At 43.1% G+C, this 18893-nt stretch overlaps 1 protein-coding gene across 1 annotated transcript in view; it reads right to left on the bottom strand.

Annotated features, from left to right (window-relative positions):
• The window catches only part of ROCK2 (Rho associated coiled-coil containing protein kinase 2), a 101451-nt gene extending 96909 nt beyond the window's left edge, over nucleotides 1-4542 (bottom strand). The window contains exon 1 of the mRNA XM_080341686.1: nucleotides 3815-4542. Coding sequence (XP_080197812.1) covers nucleotides 3815-3964 — 150 coding nt within the window. The 5' untranslated portion in view covers nucleotides 3965-4542. The remainder of the gene's footprint in view (nucleotides 1-3814) is intronic.
• Between the last annotated feature and the right edge of the window lie 14351 nt (nucleotides 4543-18893).

The following is an 18893-nucleotide window of genomic DNA, read 5'->3' as shown; positions in this document are numbered from 1 at the left end:
TCTAGTGTAATGTCAAGGTTTAACTCAACGCCAAAATCCTACAGTTTGCACTGAACAAGAGCAAGGGTAGACACCAGTTCCTTTCTCTAGACAAGTGCATTCGACTGCTGCTCCAGCAGAAGGAGCAGGCAGACAACTGCAGGGAGGAGGATGATAAGATTTATCAGAGCTGTTCATCACCACCATAAAACTCTAAAGTTGAGTTCAGCATGTGCTGAAGTGATACAATTACACATGGCAAGGAAGCAGAGGTCTGGATTAGTTTAACACAACCTACATTGACCTATCTGCTTTAGTTTTAGAACACATGAAGCGTTCAGCTAACACCTAACCAACACACCCTTAAATAAAGTGTATTTCATACTATATAAAACAACTCCATTAATACAGTAGACAGACCATATATGCAAAAGAATACACAGATGTACGTGAGAACCGTTGAGCCTTTCTTAAATGTAGCTGTCAACTAGGAGCTATTCAGTAGGAATGTATTTATAGAAGGTTTTCTTATAGATCATCCAAGGTCAAATACCAGTTAGCGCTATCATCAATATGTACATGCAGCACACATAAAAATGTCACTTCATTAAATTAGCAGATGACACAAACTGGCAGAAGAGCAAACAATAAGAATGCAGTAGTTTCACGAGGTGATCTGCACAATCTGAATGTAATACACAAAAGAGGTTTTCATAACCACTAATGCAATATTACATGACCAAAAAGACCAAGAGACGGTATCACAGAAAGCTGTGACAATAAAAAAGTTACTTGTCTTAGTATAAGCAACCTAACATAGGCTTTCAACATGATACAATGAGATGAAGGAGCACTGGGTGGATGTCTGTAGTAGGCTGCAAAAACCACTTCCCTTTGTGGATGTCTTTGCTGAAACCTCTCCTGGAACAGCACATAAAGCTCTAGTGTTCCCATTTCCACCTCTTTTAATCAGACCAAACACCAGAAGAAACCTTCGAGCGCACGCTATATCTTTGAACCACACTAATGAGCAGAAAGTCTTCTCATACATGGTTTTTTTTTTTTTAAATTAACAGGAAAATGAAAATTATAAACGTGCCACACATTTTCATTTACATATTTTTTAAATTCTGCCTTCATAACTGACAACCAGGATAAACTAAATGGCGAGTTCTCCCTCTCTTAATGCCTCTGAAATGCAACGGTATGTCTTTTTCAAAGACAAATTTTAATCAAACACAAATGATTAGGCTCAACACTGGCATAAATAGACAAGTGTTAAGGCGTACAATATAGCAAAAGTCACATTATAAAATCTAATGCTCTCTCTTAAGCCCCCAAGGGAGATGGGAGGAAAATATTCAATCGATGTATTTGGCTTCACAGATTCTCCTGCTAAAGAAACAGATGGATGTGGTCAGCCATCCTGTGGTCAGGAAGGTAGACAAAGAAAAGTCTCTTCGTTTAGAGCCACTGAATAAATTATCTCCTGATAGGCAGTGGAGCTGGTATTTAGAGAAAGACAGCTTATTACCTCAGCTTTTCACATCTTTCAAATTTGCACCATGTGCTGTAGATTAACAGTTACTTTTTTGCTTTTTACAGCTTCCTAAAAATAAAGCATGCACACAAAATGCAGAATAACAGCTGTTTAAGACTTTTTACAATGTAAGGATATGAATTCCATTTTGAATTCCATTCCACATTTTTAGTTTTGGTTATGTTATTTTTGGAGGATGAAAGAGTGGCATTCCAGCTAGTCTTTTTAAGACATTTTCCCTGACTCTTAGTGTCTGTTGCTGTATTTCTACTTTTAACTGAAAACACTTATGATAATTTACACTCAGAGTGAGCTGTTTAGTAAACAAGTTGATTTTGCAATTTTGCATTTTGTTTTCATACTCAAACTGCCCAGCAGAATGCCAATACAAAATTAATGTTAAATAGCATAAAGCAACAATACCAAAGCCCAAAAGGAAAAGCTTTTACAGGAAATCCGTGGCAAATTTCCTAAACAAGAATAATAAATAAATAAAGCTTAAGCTGTTCAATATTTCATACAAAAACATGTAGAATACACAAGCTAGGAAATTTAATCAGCATTATATTTTACTTGCTGTTAATTTTTTAAATAATACTTACAGAGAGAGTGCAAAGAGCAAAGTGATGACCTTTACCGTAAAAACATGCATTTACAATCCAGCTAACACTCTCCCATGGTTTGCTAATTTGCCCACTGTATTACATGAAGTGGTCTACACTGTAAGCGTATAAAGCATTAAAAAAAACCCCAAAAAACTAGGCAGCCCAATTTTGCAATTAGAATTTTTCTTCAGAAACATAAACAGTTTTTAGCATATCTAATCTATGTCCAAGGCAGGAGAGGCAAAAGAATAAAAGAAACACACTGTTGAGTATAAAAGCAGGGAGTGTGAAAAAGTCTACTGGGGTTAAGTATTAACCTGATGCATTTTTCAGAATGACTGTACTATTTTTAACTGCTCTTTTTTGGCCACAGGTCAAAGTTTTCCTAACAAAATACCAAAGTGAAAATGCTGGGAGCAAAGCCCAGAGGCAGCTCTCTTTGCTTTGGCCTAGGCAAAAACTTATCTGAATCCAGTTAGATATGTAGCACCGTTTCCCACTCCCCTTCGTTGACTACTGTGGCTGTCATTATGCCTCTAAATATCTATGAGAGGAGTAATACAGTACTGGAGCCCTGAGAAGAACATTTTTCAGATGCTATAGGAAATTCCTATATTCTCCACACAGCACAGGCATACATACTGTTCAGTCAGTTCCTGTGTTTTTGGCCAAACAGAACTGAGTCATTTGAAAGCACAAAAAAAAAAAAGACTCAGTGTAAGTGCCTTGAGCAACTCTTGGAAGGGCTGGGATTTTTTTCCCCCTATTTTCTGTTCCTCATAATTGGCACACACTGGAAATCTTGGGACAGACTAGAAATATAAGGTTTGAAGACTGTGAAGTTCAGTTAAAAAATATATGTATATATATAATAATAGCCCTTTCCAGGATTTAGATGTTTTAAATGGGGAAATGTAACTCCCTTCCCACTCCTTCCCGAGGGCACAGATTTCTTACTAAAGGAAATTATATTTCATACACTCACACAGAAAAATGGTATTTGAAACCGGAGACACACAAATCAATTTGCCCTAATGCAAAATAAACGTGACCCCACCGGACCCCCCTCCCCCGTTCCATTTCTCCCTTAGGTGTGTCCTTTTCCTGAATTATTCCCAGATCGTAAAGCAAGCCCCAGCTTTACCAGAGGATGGTTTTACGGGGGGGCTGGGAGTGAGAAGATGGGCACTGGGTGCCTGGCAGCGAACACAAAGGCAGGTACTTTGGGAACGGACACGCTATGATTACGAAGCGCGAAAGTAAACGGTATAAACGATGCTGGGGCGGGGGGGGAAGGCGCTTTCCTCCCCAGGTCAGATCTTTCCAGAGGCGTTTCTCACTTTCCCTGAAGTGAGCTGTACCTGAAGAGAGAGCGCTGGCTCATGCCGCAGTCCCTCCACACACACCCCCCCGCCAGAAACAGCCCCCGGGGGCGCGGGCCCCGCCACCCCGCCGAGCCCTCCCTCAGGTGCCCGGAGCCCCTCGCCGGCCACCCGGGCAGGGGCGTGTAGCGGTGCCCCCCCACCCCCGGGGTAGGAGCCTTCGTCCTCCCCCAGGAAAGCTCCTCCAGTACGCGGGAGCCCTTTCCTTCCTTCCTTCCCCCTCCCGCCCGCCCCAGGCGAGGGCAGCGCTCCCTTTGTTACCCCGCCAAGCGCTTCGCCCCGCGGCGCGGCCGGGCCGGCCCCCTCACCAGCAGGCTCTCCACGTTGACCGGGGAGCGCGGGTCGCGGATCATGGACTCCAGCTTCCTCTGGCGGCCCTCGAGCATCCCCGCCGCCGACTCCAGCGTCTCCGCCGTGACGGCAGCCGCCGACATCTTCACCGCCGGCTGCTGGCTCATCCTCCGGCCCGCCTAGCGGCGGCGGGAGACCGTCCCCGCTGCCGGGGAGGAGGGGACTGAGCGGGGTCGCCCGGCGGCCGGCTCGCGGCCTAGCGCGGCGGAGAGGCCGGGGGAAGGGCGGGGGCCGCGGCGGGCCGGGCCTGGGCAGCGAGGCGGGAGCAGAGGGCAGCGCGCCGCCGTTGGCCGCCTCGCGGCTGCCCGGGCATGAAGGGCGCGGGGAAGCGGCCGCTGCTCCGCCCGGGTGCGGGGAGAGGGAGGGGAGAGGTAAGAGGGAGGGAGCGCTTCCCGCCGTGCCCCCGCCTCTCCCCCTGCTCGGGGCGTCCCTCAGCGGCCGCCGGCTCACTGCCCGCTCCCCGCCGCCGGCCGGGCCATGGCACGGGCTGAGCGCCCGCTCCGAGCGCGGAGGGACACGGGGAGGGAAGGGAACGGGGAAGCGGCTGCTACGGAGTCGGGCTCGGACCACGGCTCGGTCTCCTCCGCCTCGGCTGCTGCTCGGGCGGGAGCTGCGATCCCCACCGGCCTCGTCTCGCCGCTCCGCGCCGCTCAGTCCATGGTGCGCCCGCCGCCCGCCCGCGGGGCGCTGCTGCTGCCGCTGTGCCCGCCCCCGGCCCGGCCTCCTCCCCCGGCCCCGCGCCGCGGAGGCGGCCTCCCTTACCCACAAGGCCCCGCTACGAGCGGCGGCGCATAGCTGAGCGCTCACTCACTGCCTAACTATAACCCTGAGCTCAGCGACCCGCGGCCGGGAGGGGAGGCCCGGGGTCGGGGCTGCCCGGCCGCGCTCAGTCCACCGCCCTCCCGCAGCACCAAGGTCACCCCTCGCTCCACCGGCCCCTGAGGCCGCCGCTGCGGAGGGGCCGGGCGTGGGCTCAGCGGCCGGAGAGCGAAAGTGCTGTGCGGCGGCTGGGTGGATTTTAGCTGAAACGCCATCCTACTTTGTGTAGCGTAAAACACACCAAAAACCAAACACACCAAATAATAAACGTTTGAGAAGGCAGGTGCAAAGTGTTTCAGGTAGAGCAGCAGAGCTCAGGGCACACGGGAGAGGGAGGATGGGGAGCTGGCAGGTGCAGAGCTGTGGCGGGGCAGATGCAGACCTGGTCAGGCACCCTGAGGAGGATGAACCTCCACACACTTGCTGGACACATCCTGCTTGGCGGGCGTTTCAAAGAGCACAGATGTGTTCATCAGAGCAGGCCGCAGTGGGGGGAGTGCGAGATGGATGGAGGGGACAGTCCATGGGACCATGTGGTGAGGTTGTGGCCGCACTGTGGTTCCAGCAGCCAGGAGGTGCGCCCGGCATCACTGGGCAGAGTGACAGAAGCCACAAAAGTACCATCTGCAGAGGTGGAGTGACCTCGGGAGGAAAGGTTAACATTTTAGTTCTATTGTGTTGACTTCCAGTTGATAGCTGGATGTCAGTGAGCTGATGTCAGAAAAATGGGCCAATATTTTAACTTGAAAGGAAGAGGAGAGGGAGTCAAAGAGAAGTAAATACATGAGTCACTTGCATGGTTTTGAGTGAGATCACTGATATTCTGAGTCAGGGCCCTGGTGCTGAACAGCCCCCAACTCAAGGGAAGGACAGGTCTGAGTATCAACCCAAACCCTGTAACTGGATTCTGTTACACAGTGTACTGAATCAAAATCCCTTAACCTGACAGAAACATGCACACACGTGAACATTTTGAAAAGTCAAACTGGATGTTGTGACTCACGCTTCTTTCAGTGAACCACACTGAGTTTGTGAGTTTTCTGAAGGAACTAGTGAAGATCTGTAAGATGCAGTGCTTATTTATATCGTAGGACTACTTCATCCCCAAAACAGACTAGGATTCACTTTACTGCAACATCAGCAAAAACCACACATAATTTATTGGAGCAGTTTACTTTGCAACAAGATAAAAGAAATAGGTGCAATAACTAGTAGGGTTGCCACTAGGATTAGGATGTGGATGCTAGAGGGATCATGAGGTTACATGGCCTAGCATATCAAACATTAAAAGTGCTAAATTACCTAAAAGAAACATGATTTTTTCATGTACAACCTACTTGTTGGCTCATTTCTTTTAAGTGGCACAGGAGAAATGTTTTGAGATTTAAAATGGGTTTGGACAAGAGACCAGATCTGGGAAGTGTGTCTCCAGTGGTCAACAAGGAGCCTGTGCTGGGTTTTGCTAATGTCAACAGCAGTTTTGGGGTTGATTTCAATGAGCTTTAAGTCAAGCTCCAGGTGATATGAAGATCTAAGCTCTCTTTTCAGTTTCCCCTTGGCTATGGGCAATCTGTCTCTCTTTTCTTCGTTTTCTTATCTATAAAATAAGGTACTAATCTTTATCTAGCTTATATGATTTAGCGAGTTGTTCAGGGTGCTATTTAAACAAAGGTAATAAAGAAATTCTTAAATAAGTATGACAGCCCTTTTTGCATTTAAAAAACCAAAAGTGATTGTGACTTCAAAAGCAAGTGTGTAGAAACTACCTTCTTGAAATTCTTGCCCAATAAATCTGTTCCCCTAGCCTTTAGGACATATCCGTTTACTGCCAAAACAAGTTTTACTCTGTTACAGGGACAAATTGACAACAGCGGAGTCAGCCGAATTCCTTTGTACGACACAAATCCTCAACAAAATCATCACCAGAAGCTTTATTGCTGGTTATAAGTGATTAAGAGGCAAAAAGACTACCCAGAAAGTCAGATCCTTCTCACAGTATGTTTTCAAAAAACACTGTTTTATCATGTCCTAAAGGAAAAATAACACCACCTCTGCAGTCTTTTCACAGTTCCAACTTTTCTGCCTACAGTGGCATGTATCTCTTAGGACAACACCTATCCCTAACAATGACCATCTAAGGAAGAACTGTTTTCACTTGGCCCGCATACGGTAGTTTTGAAGTTTGATGCAGTGAATTGTCAAATGTTCTTTACCATGTTTTGTAAGGCAAAGCCCAAGCCCTCCAGCCTGCATGCTGCAGCTTTAAGCCTATGAGTCCACATCTGGATCCTTCACATCTCTACTCTCTGAAATGCTATTTAACTCTCTAGGTGTCTACAGTCCAAACACGTCTTAGGTGTCCTGAGGCAGTCAGGAATTTGCTGTTGATTATTTTCAGAACTGTCTATATTTTTATGATCAGATTTGTAAGAGGTTGGTAAACTGGGCTTATTGGTTAAAAGTCATCAAGCTTCACTTCCTTCCTTTATGCTATTCTGTAGGGATCAACCTTCTCAGGAAGAAGAGGGATTTGGCTTTAGACCTCAGGCATACTTTCACTACTAGCTATTGCAAAAGAAGAAAAAGGAGACAAACTACACATCTGTGCATCTGTTTTAGGAGAAAGGCCTTGCTATGTTTTTAGCACTTGCTGCTGGCTAGTTAAGGCTTTTTTGCCTCTTAGTCTCCCACTCTCTGCAGGCACTGTATAGAGAGGATAAGAGTACTACTGATATGAAGAGTTGATTCTACTAATTGATAGGGTCCCTAAAATTTAGATTTAGCATCTCATATGGATCTAGTCCATTTTTGTGCTTTGCATGTGGGAAAACAGATGGACGGAAAAGTTAAAAGTGGGTTACCAGTGACCTCATGGACTGTGTCTGCTTAGAGACATGAATTGACTCTCACCTTGAATGAGAACCAAATTGTGACAACAAAATAAGATGGACAAAACCACTAATAGTCCAAGCAAATACAATGTTTAAAAGCTGCCAAAATTAAGCCATGTCAAACTGCTATGGGCACAGGGGCATAACTGTCGTCCCCCCACAACGGGGCATCCAGGACACTAAACTGATGGCTTGAACGTCACAGTTAATCACTGTTGTGATGGAAATAGGACAAGAGGTGGGTTTTAGATAATGAGGTCTTGAGACTTTGGAGGCTGTAGCTAAAGATTGTCACTCTACCTTCAGAAAAAAAAAAAATTGCATTTACTTCACTAGCATGAAGTTTTCTTTATTTTTAGATTCATAAACATGAAATAGGGATGGAAAGGAATATACGTGTATTGGGGTTTTGTTTTGTTTTTGTTTAATTTTCCTTTCTTGCATGTGAGTGGTTAATGAGTCTAAGGGTTAATAAATTATTTTTCTGGATTTAAAATAAACCCATTTTTCTTCATTTTAGGTTAATGAAAACAGTTGGGAAGAAAGGTACCTGACTTCTGTATCTGGGACATATAAAAGCACATGTTTTTAAAGGAGTCACAAAGTCAGCCACAATCATCATTATTGTTGATTTTCTGATTCCAGTGCAAATATTATAGTTATGTAAAGTCCACAAAAAACATTTTTTAACATTCTTCATTTAATTCATGGTACAGCCTCTGTTGCATTGCAACTAGAGGCTTTAAATACAAGCAGCTTTTCAAACCTCATGTATTTCCAAACCAGCCCTCAGTCAGAATGACACCACCACATCAATCACTAGCACAGGCCAGCTATAAAATTACAAAACCACTCAGCCATCTGTATAATTGAATGCAAACCAAAGCAATCAAGCAAATGTTAAAGAAAATCTCTTCCTATGGTAAACTTTATAGGTAAAGGCCTACATCTACTGTTTCTACTTGGGAAGGAATATATCTTTGTCTCTGATAGGTGTTCCAGGTATCATTGCTTCATACTCTTTCAAACAGCACATCCTGCACTACAGCTGATAAATACAGAAATATTAGTTGGCGCTGTCTGTGCTGTGTTGAATTCAGTATCTTAAACACAAATACCAGAGGATCAAGAAAAGGAGGCGTGAAACAAAACCGGCTGCACAAAGCCTGGGTGTGCCTGATAATGCAGGACTTGGGCTCTGCCTGTCGCTCTTCTAATTGGTTACATAATTCTCCCAGCTAACTAACATTGCTCTTGTTAATAAGGTAGTTTCATAGTTTCTTGGATGTGTTGGGAAGACAGAAGTGAAACTGTGAATCTGGGTTAATTGAGATGCTTACGTGATGTTGATGTGCCAGATTCTCTGCTGTAAGTCCCAGGAGGAAACTTGCAGTAAGCATAACTTGGAGACTAAGGACAGAGTGACCTCAAGTTTTCCTTTGCTGCTTTCTTTTCTGCATTTAGGCGAAGTTTAGTGTTCTGTGGCTCACAGGTATAAGTTGTAGCCATTTGAGGGGCTGCTCTGGTTTATGAAATCCTCCCTGTCAGCAGGCTGTACATACCTCACAGTACCTTGGAGCAGAAGAGAGTTTCTGCTTCTCTTATTTCTGCTCCAGCACTTCTTTTATGTGACACACTGTAAAGTTTGCAGAATTGGAAGCGTGCAGGGTACAAAGCTGCTGGTCCCTCGGAAGTGCTGGCTATAGCTTCTCAAAGCTGTTTCTGCCTCTTTTTAATTCTGAGAAGGAGACTAAGGATTAATTCAGTCTTATCACTTGCATGCTTGTAATACTTACCTCTTCCAGCGAACACCTACTTATGTGAACACAAGCATTTCTGACAGTTTATTCTGGATTTAAGATCAAACATTTAAACATCTGCTTCCCAAAATGGAACCCAAAGTCCAGAATTGGGCAGATAGGGTCCTTATAGAAGATCTGGGGAGAATCAAGCATTCTAGAAAGGAGTGACTAACTGTGTACTGAACAGAACTTGTTGTAAGAATTGTGCCTGAAATTCTATATTTTCCCAGATCATATGTGCATCTGAACCAGCATGTCCATCCTGATCTGATCCGGAATTCTTTAGCGGAGTGAGAAGCCACATACATATTTTCTTTTCTCCATCCTGTGGCAATTCGTTCTGCATGTTCCACCTTCAAATAAAGTTCCTAGCCACTATCTTGCAGGTTTGTGTGTGTTTTGCCTCTTTAAGGATGCATTCTGATGAAGCAGTCTTCATGCAGTAAAAACGCATTAATAAGAAGATAACAAGACCCAGAAGAACAGGCTCTCTAGCCGACCAGTGAGAGTGCTCGGCAGGGTGGGGGCAGAGAGGTAGAGAGCAAACTTAGCAACCTTCACAGTTAGTTAGGTGGCTATTGAAGAGAGTATTTTTGGATTGCAATCTTGGATATTGGTATAAGAACCGCTGTAGGCACCTAAGAAATCCTTCTTTTGATCTGGCCTTTAGCCATAAGTATGCAGGAACTGGCTTGGAAAGTGACAGTAAAACCCTGGGCACCGAACACTCCCTGCAATTAGGGGGAAATGCCAGTAGGAGATGACTTGCATAGAATGGGCTAAATAAAGATGATTATTGCTGTAGTTCTGTGTGCATCTCTGAATACCCACATTATGTGTCTCCATACTAGCACTGTCATTCCTATGATCTGCTTTTCATCAAGACTTAGCTACTGTTAATTCTGGGGAAAACAAGCCAATCTGGCTGATACTGGGGAATAAACAACTGTGGTTGCTGGGCCTGCTCTTGGGGAACTTGCAGGGGCTGTAAAATAGGAATAAGAACAATTGTGAGTGCACTAGTGAAGACATAGCTTTGCAGATAAGGGTTTATGCTCTTGGAGAAATTCCATCATTTTGTATTGAAACATCAGAGTTGAGCAGCAAAGTAAACACTCAACACGGAGAGGGAGGGGAAGAAAGAAAGAATGAAAAAGAATATCCATGAACCCTAATTTTTTCATATTTGGGAAAAAATACAATTTTTCTATTTCTCCTCATTTTGTCCAACGAGGACAGTCTTGTTTAACAACGGTTACCACTAAACTAGACTCTCAAATGGTAAATGGATGACTCTGTGAGGAGGCTGGTGGAGAAATTATCTCAGATTTGTCCCAGTCCAAATGAATATTTCATCTAGGCTTTCGTGATGGGTGATGATGTGAAAACAAACCACTGTGTGCGTAAGCAAAATTAAGGTATGAAAATTAAAATAGAAGTGATAGTTACAACCACATTGGAAGAAAAGCTTTGAAGATTTTAGTATATTTGGTCTCAGGTAAGCATTAGAATTCTGGAATTACTAAAACTACATCTCAGTTTCAATAATAGGATGCCAGGATGATGCCATATGATTGAAAATAGTAAGTATAGATCTGTATCTTAAAAGGAGACAAATATGACAGTTACAAAATTTCTTCTGTGAGTAGCATACAATGTTTAAAAGCACATTTCTAGCAAATAACAAAGATATGGAAGAAAATAGGAAACAGTCTAAATGTATATCATAACAGACTAATCACAGCTGGGAAATAATGGCCAAAAAAAGTGTAGCTGGTCTCATTTACCTTGTCTTCAGTTAATAATTTTATACAGTAAGGGATGGAGTTAATGGGAATTATGAAGGGAACTTTTAATATACATTCTTTGTAGGAGGTCCATCTATAAAACATTTTGGAGGGTAATGAACTATTCCTAAACTACAAATAACTGAGTATAGGTAGGACAACAGTACCTTATGGGGTGAAATAGGAGGATATTGGTTGAATACTTGAAGATTTGGATTGGTAGAAATTATAAGGATCAAGTTTGGTCTGTCTTCTTTAACATTCTGAAATTACAACCTTTTTGTTTACCAGGATGAAATCAATAAGTGTGCTGATGATATTGGCTGTTTGCACAGAGTCAGAAGACAACATCAACAGAGGGCTGTGAGTTGGGATGTTGCTTGGAAGATTTGGATCATCTCAATGACAGGAATGGTAGAAATAGGATATAATTAAATGGTACAGTCTATAGAGGGATGCGCCCTTGGGCGCTAGGAAGAAATGCTGATATAACGTGGGAACTTATCATCTGGAAACAGCTGAGGAGAAACACTTCAGGCTTCCATTAGTTGATGGAAATGTGGAATTAAGAAGGGTAAATGGTACTGTAAAAGCTAACAAAGATACTCAAGTAAGATAGAGTAAGGGCAAGATCAAGTAAAAACACTGCTGGAACATAAGTAGTTCTATTCATCTGTGTTGAAGGAGAGGAACTGAAACTGGGAGTTGGGCACAGGTAAAGGAACAAGGCAGCCTGTTTTAACTGAGGTGACCTGAATAACTCAGTTTGCTAAGTCCAGCAGGGGGGGTGACTGAGGACATGGCGGTGTCTGTAGATACACCAAAGTCAACGTCAGGGACACCAAGAGCTCTGGACATTACTGAACAGTGGTGGCAGAGGAATGTATGCATGTAAACTGGCCACAAACAGACGGGAAATAAGAAAGTTTCTAACTATAAATGATAGGGGTTTGGTACAACCTTCATCTGAATAAAGGCAGCAAGAAAATAACTCCCTGCAGGGTGATCAGTGCATGTTGAAGGGGTTGTGCGGGGTGGTGACTGGCATTGCAGGGACTCAACTCGGGACCCCTCAATGTAGTTTTCAGTTGTTTCTGTGGCTGCAGAGATAATCATTTATACTAAGGGTAGTGCAGCCTATATGAAAGTGAAACCAAACTATTTCACAACCAGTTAAAAGACTCCGTGAAGGTTGCATTTTTGTTCAAAACCCACAGTGAATATAATATCAAACAGCACAGTTTGGATGTAGCCAAACTGGCTGTTTTTCCTTGCTGAAAGAAAAAAAAATTGAAGATACTTCTTTGTGTGGACCATTAAATGTTTTGTTTGATCCAACATAGAATGTTTCCTCTGGATGCTTGAAAGAAGAGAGGTGGTCTCCTTTTTCAAATCTCATCGCATGAGATACTTAGGATAAGGAAATCCTATTATACTTTTGTCCTAGAGGATTTGAAGCAGAATTCTACTTCTTAGGAAGCTGTCAAAGCACTAGGGATTCCCAAGTGGGAGAAAGGGGAAATTCTTCCTCGTGTTGAAGCTGTTGTCCTGCACAAAGGCACCGAGTTCCTTGGGTCAGCGAGGAGGAGCATGAGAATCATGGCTTCCCGCCCTGGGAACCAGTGCGTTCCCTTGGGGAGTGAGTCCCCATCCCTCTCCGTATGGACAAAATCAAACCGGTTACAGGAAGGACTGAGCATATTCTGCCTCAAAACAGCTTCTGCTAAGGGGTCTCTGCTACTTGAGTAACTGCTGTGATCATTGGGTAATTGGGGACTTTCTTCCAACAGAGTTTATCCCCTCCTTTCTTTTTTTTTTCCCCAGCCAAATCTATTCAGCAAATTTGAAGCAAATAGTTTAGACATGACTGAAGCCACATTTTCCGGGGGATTAACTATTAAAATAAATAAATAAACCATCCAACTCTGTTACCACTTTAAAACTTTATGCTGCTTCTTTTCCACCTAAATTAAAACACATTTTTATCTTTTTTTTTTTTTTTTTTTAAGAGTTTGACCCTCCCACCCACGCAGCGGTATAAATTAGGACTCATTAATGATGATGTTCCAGGGTGCACAAGGCACTTCATAGCACTCACAACTAATGCTTATTTCTTCAGCTTAACAATTCTTTCCTCTCTTTGCAGCCCCTTTCATTCAGTCAGTTCCACCTGCTGGTCTCTGTAGAAGAGGGGACTCTATTACATTTCCATATTTTCTAGGCAACTCATTTACAAACTTTGCGACTGAGCAAAGTTGTTGATAGTTTAAATAAATTCTGCTATGCCACAAGGTACAAGCAAAACCATAGGGAACAAACATGTAGCTGAGGTTGATAAAAAGTGCAGGAAATGTTAAAAAGTAAACCAGAATTTTGTTTCTGAACCAAGTGCTGTGTGTGACGGTCCCTGCACAGTGGCAGCATGAAGAGAAATTTCACTTCAGAAAAGAACAAAATTCGGATTTTTCAGAGTTTTCCAAGCAGATGTCCACGATTTTCGCCATGACAGGTATTGCAGGCGGGCAGGCAGCTGCACAGCCGGCAGAGCCAGTCGGCTGGTACTGCCACAGCACAGCCCCCTGCTCTGCCAAGACCTGGAAGCCCTTGAACTTACGCTGTCAAAATGCTTTGGGTGGTTTTTGTCTGATGTGCTGGAAGGAAAGCAGCAGCCAGCGATCTGGGGAGAAAGCCCTTTGCTTTCCATCAAATTGGAATTTTACAGTGGAAATGTGTTCAACCAGAAGATTTCCAGTCAGCTCACATGGACCTTGTAGCACACCAGCTTTGTGTCGCATCTTCCCAGATCAGTAGTTTCCCAACACTTTCCCTAGGCAACGGTAAGTGGCTCTCTGATGCATTCTTTGCAGTGTTTTCAATTACTGTGTGATGCTGAGTGTAATTTGCAGCTGGCCAGAATTGTGCAGTGGTGCTTTGGTGGTTCAGACGCGGCAGACGGACGAGTGTCCCCATCCCTTGAGTGGCCCCGCAGCCCTAGGAAGCCATTGAGCAGCTCCGGCTGTTCCCAGACTCTGTGTGCACGCCGTGCATTTTGGTCAGCATGGGGGTTTGGGACCTGTCTGACATAACTGGATGAGAAATGGTGGGTAATTTCTCCCTTTTTACCCTTTCACCAAAGTTGCCCTTGAAACTCTGCACCAGTTCAGGCTGTTTAGGATGTTTATTGCACGCAAGTTGTGATGCTGCAAGGATAAACCCATTTGAGTTCCTCTCTGGCCACTGGAAAAAGATGTCCAGGGAGATGAAAAAGGGGTGAGGAAAGGGTTAATAATATCTCTAAGCTTTTTTTAAATGTCAGGGAACAATTTTATCGCTGTTGAAAAAATGCAAGTTATACTGAAAATTCATGAGAAGTTTCAGATTTTCCTGTCTTGTAATACAATACTGATAGGATACCAAAGGAAAAAAAAAACCCCACAAACCCACTGTCTGTAAAATAAACATAAGGAACGTTTATTTGTACACTTGTACATTTTGAGTTTTCAACTAAAATTTTCAACAAGATGCTAATTTTGATTATGTGTTTGGACTATTGTATTTATTTTGCCATTTAATTTCTTAATGGCCATGCAGTAAAGACTGAGAGCATCAATAACCCCCAGGGCAGCGTCTGGCAAGGTGGTGAAGAGCTTTCCAGTGGGTGCTCTCCTGGGGCACTGGGAGGACCCAGCACTGGCTGGGGTTGCTTCACAAAGCACAACGAAAGTCTGAGGACTGTCCTTGCTGTTGTCAGGGTTTCTGGGACAATCATCCCGGGGAGGTCCTGGGGAAGCTGGTGCGCTCTTAGGAGTCGCTGCAGAGCAGATCTGGTAGGAGTTTGCAAAAGGGATCAAGGCAGTCACCCCTTCTTTGCAAATGAGCACAGCACAGGGGGATTTGTCCAGAGGCAGCCGGCTGCCCGATGGCAGCACAGTGTGGTGTTGAAAGGGTGTATGGGGTTATATGTGAGGAAACCTGTCCTTAGAGGACAGCCCATGCTGAGATTCTCTCTATATGGAAACACAAACCCCAAATCTCAGCCTTCTGGTCATCGTAGTTCTGTATCTCAGTAATTTATCCATACTACCAGCATTACCGTTGTGGATCCATTATTACTTTTAAACTAAGTATTAACTATACAAAAAATGTAAAAATTCAGCTCAAAGTAATTTATTCAGCTTACTCGTGCCCATTTCAAAGCCACCGTTTGCTGCCAATAAAGCACAAGGCTGAATCACGATTTCTAGTTGAACCTCAATTTTGTTAAACTGATCGGAAACAATTAATTGAACGGGTTTCATCCTGAACAAGTTTTGATTTCAAAAGTGGTGAAACTTTCCAAGTGGCACTGGGGGGATATTTTTTCCTCTACAGCTGTATCATTTTCTCTCCAAATCATAAACACTGTTTTGCAGACTTCCATCCCTATCTCACAAAAATAGCTCCCACTTGTCAATTTAAAAAACAGTGGATTGGCATAAAGCCAGCAGAGGGAGCACAAATGAAATGCCCCACAAGTTTTCAGGCAACATCTATGTAAACAATTATTGTTGTCTTGTTTTCATTTCTAGGCAACAGATCCTCAGAGACAAATACATAGCATACAGACAATATCTGGACAGCCTTCCAACTCCTTCTGTCCAGACTGTTACAGTCTGTATCTTTTCCATGTATAAAGGAACAGTATTTTACAGATTGGGAATAAAAGATATTTTCATGTAGAAGATACTTGTTTTTAAGAATATATTAAGTGATCATTTAATGTCACAAATTCAAATCCTTTTTAAAAAATAAGTAAGATTCCAGAGCTTCAATCTGCAGTAAATTTTTAATACAGTCTGGAATCTTTCACACTGGAAGAAACATGTAATTAGTCAATAAATATACAGTTATCTATATTTCCTTTTGTGATATTTGGTGGCCCAGGGCTGTCAGTATTTGTGATACTTTCCAGACAAATCAAAACCACTGACCTGTGCACTGAGCCTGCCAACCTATGTGTCGATTTCGGCAATTCAAAGACTGACATTTGTATTTATCCCTTTATTCCATTCTCCAAGAAAAAATCTGCAATTAAGGCTCGTTTGATCTCTAAAGAGAAGCAACACTAATGTTTTCACAGTATTTTCCTTTTATTTTCAAACTTCTAATCACAGAAAGAATTGATCCTGCCGTTCTTGAGGCAAATCTCTGTATTTCCCTAATGAATATTCTCCCAGCATGGGTTCGTTTTGTATCATTTCACAGGTGTTTATTTTACCTGCAGCTGAATAAGGACAGAAACCATCATCTCCAAGAGCTTCTCAGCAATTTGAAGGCCTTGCACACATTGCTGGGCAGCTGAGGTTGAATCCGTCTCTAACACTAGGAGGATTTTTGCCACAAGAAACTATTTCTTATACAACACTGAAGAATCAATGGCGTTGGTGACGAGAACACGGCTTGATAAAAAGGTTCTGTGATGATTTGTGGGGAGTAGCATTATCAAGTAAATCACAGTTCTCTGCTCAGGACTATGAACTGTGTGCAGCCAGGTTCAGTACAAGGAATGGGGGCAGCGTGTGGATATTGTCCTGGTTTTGTATGTGTTTTAGGGATCATGAAGAGATCACAACTCAATTCTGGGATGCTTGGTTTGATCCTTGAGTGCCCAGCTAACAGCAGGGTGTCTGGTGTTACTCAGGGTATAATGCTTTCATAGCTGCTGCATGGCCAGGAAGAAACAATCTGAATGTTCATAAGTCTCACCAGTGGAAAATGAGAGCTCATTCATTTGTTCATTCATTCGTTTGTTCATTCATTCATTCTATGTACAATTTATTTTCTGGACGCTTCTGAACAAAAGCACAGGCAGAGTACAACCTAGCAGATGAGAATGCCAGAACACAGTCTCATCACAATTTGCCAAAAGGGGGATCTTAACAACGACAGCATAAAAGCTACTGACTGTGTCCTTTTCAAAATCACTTAATGCCTTCCCTTGTTCCAGACACTGTGCTAAAATTTTACCATTTGCAACATTTAGTAGGATATATTTCATACAGGTGCCCATGTTCAAGAACTTTTTGCCTGCTTGTGAAGAAAATGAAGAGGTAGGTAACAGCCTACAAACAGCTAGTGCTGCAAATGATGGAGGGAAATTCCTCCTTTACTGATGTTTCCAGATCCAGAATTCTACTGTTGGAATCTCAGCTGTCTCACAAATATCTTGGTCACTCTAAATCTCTCCTCAGAGAAGTCTGTATCTCAATTCAAGCTTTACCATTAATGACTGGTATAATAAACTTGAGGCCTCTTGACCTTGTTTTACTCTTCAAGTTTGCAGGTATTTGCTACTTAAGTTGTGCTTAAAAGTCCAGGCCCATCTCTCCTTTGCAAGCCCCTTTAAAACTTTATTATCCAAATAAATCCTGAAATGTTTTTACTGGACTTTGAACTTTTCTTCTGACAGATGACTTTTCTTTTCACATTTGGAAATGAACTCTTTTAATGTTAAGGTCAGAGATTGTACACACAAATGTTACCCTACACTTAGGAGCCAGCAAACCTCTTAAGAATTTGTGTGCCTGGTAGTTAAAATATGTATAAAAACAGGCTTCCCCTTTCTGAGCTTGCCGAAGCTTTACATCTAACACCTTCCCAATTTGCAAGAAAAGCATCTTAAGTTTTTATTTCATTTTCCATGACATGCATTTTGGCTGCATGTTAGAGAAGCAACAACCACTGCCATAACCTGCTTGTGACGTTTTAATGGTTATAGATGGGAAAAAAAAATCCTTAGAAAATGACAGCTACAACACCAAAATTGCTTGTCTGTCTGAAAAAAAGTATTGTGTTATCTAAAAGCAATTCTGTGCAGGGTTTGCTTTAGAATCTATGAAGGACTGAAAGCAAAACTGTTCCAGGAACTCAAATAGCTCTTTGCAGACTTCTAGATTCTTGAAGTTTTCATCTGAATTGCCCAGTTTAGTGATTGAAGAAGGATGCAGAAAAATATTAGAGGCCTAATAAGTCAATAAAAGGCTAACAATGTCCTGAGATTGTATCTTTTAAATTTGCTGATTTGGCTTCTAGGATCATCTCCTGTAGCCCTGTCCTTACCCTCCACGTCTGAGTGCAAACACAAGCTCATTCATGGATTATGTCCTGACAACTAGGCTTCTCCCGCTCTCCGAGCATCAGCTAAGATTTCCTTCCAAACATAAACCATGGCTGTTTACAAACAAGTATCCCGATCCTTCAGTAAACATCTATGTGAGAAGCCTCCTGTGGACTTACATAAACCCTACACAGCCAAGTACAATTCATGTGATTTTTAGCCTCAACACACCTCACAACTTCCCGCTGGCAGATTGGCAGCAGAGCCCAAACCAGCAGGTTCCTGCTCTGGATGGGACTCAGCAGCTCCTGCAGCCCCAGCGCGGTGCCAGGGCCATGGCAGCTCCAGTGCCGTGGCCGCAGCCGACTGCCCCGCCAGCAGCCTCGCTTCGACACGGAGATCGGCAACAGCTAAAGCGACTTTTGAAATCAGCCTAATTTAATTATGCTTATAAATGAGGCTCTTCACACACAACAAAAAGATTATTCGAAGTGAAGGAATTTGCTGTCTTTTAAGTGCTTTCCAAAATATAGTAATTTAAAGCAATCTTCTCTCTTCTCTACAAATCACATTATTTAAAAACTGCAATTCACATCTGAAATCTCCGACGAGTAATTTCCCACACCAAATAAGGGCTGAAC

This window comes from Nesoenas mayeri (genome assembly GCF_963082525.1).
Source record: "Nesoenas mayeri genome assembly, chromosome: 3".
NCBI lineage: Eukaryota > Metazoa > Chordata > Aves > Columbiformes > Columbidae > Nesoenas > Nesoenas mayeri.
The sequence above is the reverse complement of the archived record's forward strand: the minus strand, read 5'-3'. Positions and strand labels throughout refer to the sequence as shown.